The following is a 5,901-nucleotide window of genomic DNA, read 5'->3' as shown; positions in this document are numbered from 1 at the left end:
AGAGAGAGAGAGAGAGGGTTCCAGCACAGCCAACCTTTAAACAGAGGATTGGATCCCAATAATGCCTGCTCAACAATCAAGCAAAACTTTCAAAAACTGTACAATAAAACCATAAGGGTACAAAATGCTTAGTTCTATAATTTAGGAACAACATAACATATCTCTATAATTTAGGGACCTCCGCTATCTTGATCATGATTTTCCGTGCTTCCCCTCCCTTCCCTTATGCGTTTGTTAAAGAGTGTTTCATCGATGGGAAGGCAATATCGATATCGATATTGATCTCGCATGCCCTACATGCCCTATTGCCTAAGGTTTGCCTCGATTTCTTGCTTTTGAGTCTCAACTATTAAAGGCAGGTCATTGGCTACTCTCTAAGTTATGTGAATCTTTTCTCAACGAGACCGAATTGAGGCTTCTTCGGGTTAGGAATGGCTTTGCTCGTCGAAGAACTTGTTCACTAGTTTTTTTTTCTCGATCTACCTTTGTTAGTTTCTTCACCTCCGCCCCACCCCGCCCGTTTCCTTTCATCCTTCTTTCCACCTGCTTCTCACCATTCTCTTTCGTTTTTCCCAAGTGATCAGACATCTTCTAAATAAAACTTATGTTCATGCCATATGTCTATTCTCCTTAATTTAGTGCGAGATTCCACATTGGAGAGGGGAACGAAACATTACTTATGAGGGTATGAAAACCTCTCCCCAACAGAGAAGACAATATCTACTAACGGTGGGCTTGAGCTGTTACAAATGGTATCAGAGCCAGACACCAAGCGGTGTGCCAGCAAGGACGCTGGGCCTCTAAGGGGGTTGGATTGTGAGATCCCACACCGGTTGGAGAGGGGAACAAAGCATTCCTTATAAGGGTGTGGAAACCTCTCCCTACGTGTTTTAAAACTTTGAGAGGATGCCCGAAAGGGAAAGCCCAACGAAGACATTATCTGATAGCAGTAGGCTTACTTCAAAACAGATGGATCTTTGTAAGCCATTTGGTGGAATGCTTATCTTCCTCCCCTTATAAGCATCTCCTTTTTTAAAGAATTTGATCCGAACCAAGTTGTCCTTAAGAAAATAAACCTAAATAACATCTTTCATTTCAATAGGGATGGAGCATATCATCATCATGTAGCACTTCAAATTGCAGCATTACAACAAATATTCATGCTAAATCCACCCTATCTCGTCCCCACTATTTTTTACGACTCATTATGTTAATACCTAAAAACCAAAACCAAATATATAGAGGATTTGTATACTAACCGCATCCGATTCTTGCACCAGCGTTTCCAGTCGTCTTGCTGAGTTCATGCCCGCCTATTACATTTAACATGTACGATTAAGCCAAAAGGCAACAATGAATAGACGAAATGAACGTGTGAACGACAATCAAACATACTCTTTCGAACTGACAATGGAAAGATACTCATTCAATTATCAACAAACTAGAGAAGTGGGGTCCTTGAACCTACAAATATGTGTTTAATAGGTCGCTCTTGTTCGATATTCTTTATCACACAAAAGATCGCTACAAACATCATTAAGGTAAATGATAAAAGACATGTCCCTGTCTGGTTATTAAATAATTTATCAAGAGATGAAAGGTAACACAACTCAAATGGCTATTTTATCCTAATCTCAAGAACACTACAGAACGTTTGTGTGAGATCTCACATCTGTTGGAGAGGGGAATGAAACATTCTTCACAAGGGTGTAGAAATCTCTCTCTAGCAGACACGTTTTAAAAACCTTGAGGGGAAGCCCGAAAGGGAAAGCCCATAGAAGACAATATCTGCTAGCGGTGGGTTTGGATTGTTACAAATGGTATCAGAGTAAGACACCGAGCAGTGTGCCAATGAGGACACTGAGCCCCAAAGGGGGTAGACACCGGGCGGTGTGCCAGCGAGGACGCTGGGCCCTAAAGGGGATAGCTTGTGAGATCCCACATCGATTGGAGAGAGGAATGAGTACCAGCGATGACGCTGGTCCCTGAAGGGAGGCTGGATTGTGACATCCCACATCAGTTAGAGAGGAGAACGAAGCATACTTTATAAGGGTGTGGAAACCTCTCTCTAGTAGACGCGTTTTAAAAACCTTAAGGGAAACCCCAAAGAGGACAATATCTACTAGCGGTGGGCTTAGACTCATGCCGTTCGAAAGCTTAAAGACCAGGTATAATAGAACAAACTCTTACCCTTGCCAAGATCATCGGGATCAGCGTGCACAACAACTGCCCGTCCAAGTATCGAATGAGGTCCCTTAAGTGAAATCTACACATCAAAACACAAGAACAACAACGAAAATATAATCCACAACTCACATCACAAAGAACAAATGCAAATTAGAAGCCCAACAGTGGCTCACATAAGCACAACTCACTGAATAAGAAGCAGTCTATAAGGATTAGCAAACTTACCAGCCTATCTGTAATGGAAACTTCAGCAACCCCTAAAACATCCCACAGCTAAAATGTCATACGAGGAGCTCAAGAACATTCCAATGGAAAAAAAAAGTAGAAACTCTACTAACCATCAGGGCCTGCATAGATGTTCCCCAGATCTCCAGCGTGACGTTCTGAATCCCCAGGAGCTCCATGGTTCTTCTTCAATGGATTAAAATGAGGCCCTAACAAAGAAAAAATCGATTCAACCAATGGAACGAGGCGAAATTAGGGCAGAAAAAGAGAGGGATTACCAGTGGAGTTGCAGCCATTTGTGGTATCTCCAAGAGCGTGGATATGGAAGCCATGGAGTCCAGGAGATAGCCCACTTAATCTACCATTAACATGGGTCGCACCTGTTCATGTTTATCAAAAACCCTACAAGAAATGAGCGCAAAAGAAGCAAAAACAAGCATCGCACACAAAATCCTTTCAGAAATAAGTGCAAAAACAAGCAAGAACAATCATCGCAGACAAAACCCTTCGAAAAATGGGCGCAGAAGAAGCAAAAACAAGCAACGATTACAAAAACCCTATGAAAAATGGGCGCAGAAGAACAAAAAACAAGCATCGATTACAAAAACCCTATGAAAAATGGGCGCAGAAGAACCAAAAACAAGCATCGAATTCAAAAACCCACATAGAGAAACAGACCATTTGAATCTTGGACGAACTGAATGGAGCCTTTGACGTTGGAATGATCACCTCCTGTGATGAGCGCCACGGCTTTGAGAGCGCCCATTTCGCACGTCTATCGCCTGACTGAAGATTTAGCGGTTAATTGATGAACGAGTGGAGACTATGAGCGGTTTCTATATCTGTGGGCCCTTGAAGTAAATGGGTGCGTTCTGTTTTGTTCTGTTTTTATCTTTCCCAAACGGAAAATAAGGCAAATCCCTTAAAAATGGAGTTTATTCATGAACAAGCTTCTTAATCACAAATTATTTACATACCCTTTTGAATTTTAAGCTTTTTAGATTGATTTCTAAATTACCCACCAAAAGTTTGATCTTCTTTAAATGGTTTCTGTCTCCAATTTCATGTTTTAATCTCCCAAATTCTTGTACGGACAACATTTGTCATAAGAAAAACACTAAAATCAAGCACTAAACAAAGAAAATAAGAGATAAACCCACATGGTTTATCTTAATCTGTTCATGATCATCAACAGAACAAAGAACAGAGTGGTGGAAGATCCCAAATTGCCTCAGAGGCCTCATGAACAGCCTCCATATACTCCTGAACTCCATTCATGGCATATAAAGAAGCAGAAATTTGCCTCTCAACTTTCATCCTCTCAAAAGCTGATAGCTCCAAATCCTCTGAATGTTCGCCTTCCGCTTGAAACGCCGCCGCGTTCACCGGAAACTTCATCGATTCTTGCACCATCGAAAGCCCATCGACAAACCCAACTCCAGAAGAAGCCCCCAATCGAGAAGAATCAGAAGAACAAGATGAATCGCTACAAAAATCAGAACCCATCTCTGTTTCTTCCAAACAGTTCGTCATGTCGGGTTTATAGGCGCCGTCGAACAGCCGGCCGTCCTGAATTATTGGAGCGGCGGCGGCGGCGGCGGAGTGGTTTTTGAGTGGATTTAGAATTGGGTTTTTTCTGCTGTTTAAAAGGCTGCGAATTCGTGAGGCGATTGGGGAATTAGTGGAGATTTGTGGGATGAAATTCGTTCTTGTATTGGAACCTCGAAGAAGACAAGCGGCTTCATCGTAAGCTCGGGCGGCTTCCTCCGCCGTCTCGAAAGTTCCGAGCCACATTCGGATTTTCTTTGTCGTGTCTTTGATTTCCGCCACCCATCTCCCCGACGGCCGCTGCCGGACTCCGACGAACTTGTTAGCATTGTTCCCTCTAGTTCTGCCTTTGAATTTGCTTGATTTGCCCAATGAAGCGGTGGCTCCGCCGTGGGTTCCCGGCGACTGAAAGTGGATTTCCATGGAGGTTTTTGTTTGTTTGATTAATGATTGGAGACTGAATGTTCTTAATTGATTGTTGGGAAATGAAGATTTATATGAAATGAAAATTGATTTCATTTTTTTAATTATTATTATCACTGAGTTGAATTTGAGGAGCAGCCACAAAAACTTTTGTATTGTTTTCTTGCATTTGGCTTCATGTTCTTGGTCTTTAATTTTAAAAAAGGAACCAAAAAGGTATTTCATAGCCAAGTCTTCAATTTATGTTTTTTTTTTCCAAAAATACCCTTTTCAAAATTCAATAATGTATCGGATAAATGATAAGTCGGGCATTCCCGACCCACCAAGCGAAACTGGTGGTTTCTTGGTCACGACTACCTAAAGCTAAAGAGCGTTTCTACGCGGTAGAACCTCCTTCGAGAATATAAGGTTTTCATGAGACTGGTCTTGAGCTGTAATCCAAACACAAATACCTTGTTTAAGAGAATGTTTTTCGTATAGAAATTCTCACATTCAAGATCTTCCGTTGCACGGATTTCCTAGGAAACAAAGTCATAGGCACGTAGGTTCACGGCCAACGAACTACACGAAGAGCACTCATCCATAAGCCGTTACTGGTACAAATATAGACTATTCATGAGAGTTTATAAAAGCACATAGACTATTTTTCAGGTTTTATTCAACCATTCCGACCAAATTCTTGAGGTGTACATTGAACCCAAAAATCTAGAAAATCGGACCAACCCAATCCGAATCAATGATTCGGGTTGGATAATTTTTTCTTTTTTTAAAATCAAACTAGTTCAGTTCAAATTTTGAGTTACTGTTCTTCCCAAAGTTGCACGTCACACTAATTGTCTCATATTGTTTTTGAAATTGCGCACAAATTTCTCAAAAAACCAGGGCTTCAATCAACCTCCTTCCCCTCGAGTTTCACTTACTCATTATGGAATCACACTTTCTTCTCCTCATCTCATGTCGTTTCTGTAACAGCAAGAAAGCTTCTAGCAAACACGAATGACATGCCCAATTGTTACCCAACATTTTCTTGCATCAACGGTAAACTCAACTCAACCTAACTCGAACATAAAGTGTCGGGTTGGGTTGTGAAACAATTTTGGATTACTTGAATTACCAACCTCGAGTTAGCCTATAAAATGTAAACTCAATCTAATCCAACTCAGGTACACCCGTGCTAGATGGTAATAAATCATTTTTTCCTAAAAAGGACAAGGGCAAAAAAGTAATAACGCATATTTTCTCTCTCCCTTGAAGTGGCACAAGGTCAAACAGTAGAGAGAGAAAGTTATGGAAGCCTAAAATGCTGCCACTTGGAGGCTTAAGAAAGAAGATAAAAAATAAATAAATAAATAAATAAATAAATAAAAACAAAAATAAAAGACATAAAAGTCTAATCTTAACCTACGAGGTATTGGCTGCCTTCATAAAACATTTTTTTTTCTTTTTTTTTTATTCTCAATTTTTTTTTTTATTTTACAGAATTAATAATTTGGCGATCACGTCGATCTATTATATTAT

The 5,901-nt window shown here is 40.5% G+C and overlaps 2 protein-coding genes across 2 annotated transcripts; both read right to left on the bottom strand.

Moving 5' to 3' along the window:
- LOC111785751 (superoxide dismutase [Cu-Zn] 2-like) lies at nucleotides 1-3,246 on the bottom strand. The gene is made up of 7 exons (XM_023666143.1): nucleotides 3,091-3,246; nucleotides 2,691-2,792; nucleotides 2,526-2,621; nucleotides 2,413-2,444; nucleotides 2,191-2,266; nucleotides 1,260-1,313; nucleotides 1-65 (listed from the first exon to the last, which is right to left on the bottom strand). The coding sequence occupies exons 1-7, from the start codon at nucleotides 3,176-3,178 to the stop codon at nucleotides 37-39; spliced, it is 477 nt and encodes a 158-aa protein (XP_023521911.1). The 5' UTR covers nucleotides 3,179-3,246; the 3' UTR covers nucleotides 1-36.
- A 77-nt stretch (nucleotides 3,247-3,323) lies between these two features.
- LOC111785750 (ethylene-responsive transcription factor RAP2-11-like) lies at nucleotides 3,324-4,403 on the bottom strand. The gene has a single exon (XM_023666142.1). The coding sequence runs from the start codon at nucleotides 4,381-4,383 to the stop codon at nucleotides 3,601-3,603; it is 783 nt and encodes a 260-aa protein (XP_023521910.1). The 5' UTR covers nucleotides 4,384-4,403; the 3' UTR covers nucleotides 3,324-3,600.
- Nucleotides 4,404-5,901: the final 1,498 nt, after the last annotated feature.

This window comes from Cucurbita pepo, unplaced genomic scaffold (assembly GCF_002806865.2).
Source record: "Cucurbita pepo subsp. pepo cultivar mu-cu-16 unplaced genomic scaffold, ASM280686v2 Cp4.1_scaffold000710, whole genome shotgun sequence".
Lineage (NCBI taxonomy): Eukaryota > Viridiplantae > Streptophyta > Magnoliopsida > Cucurbitales > Cucurbitaceae > Cucurbita > Cucurbita pepo.
Note: the sequence above shows the minus strand (reverse complement) of the source record. Positions and strands in the feature narration are given on the sequence as shown.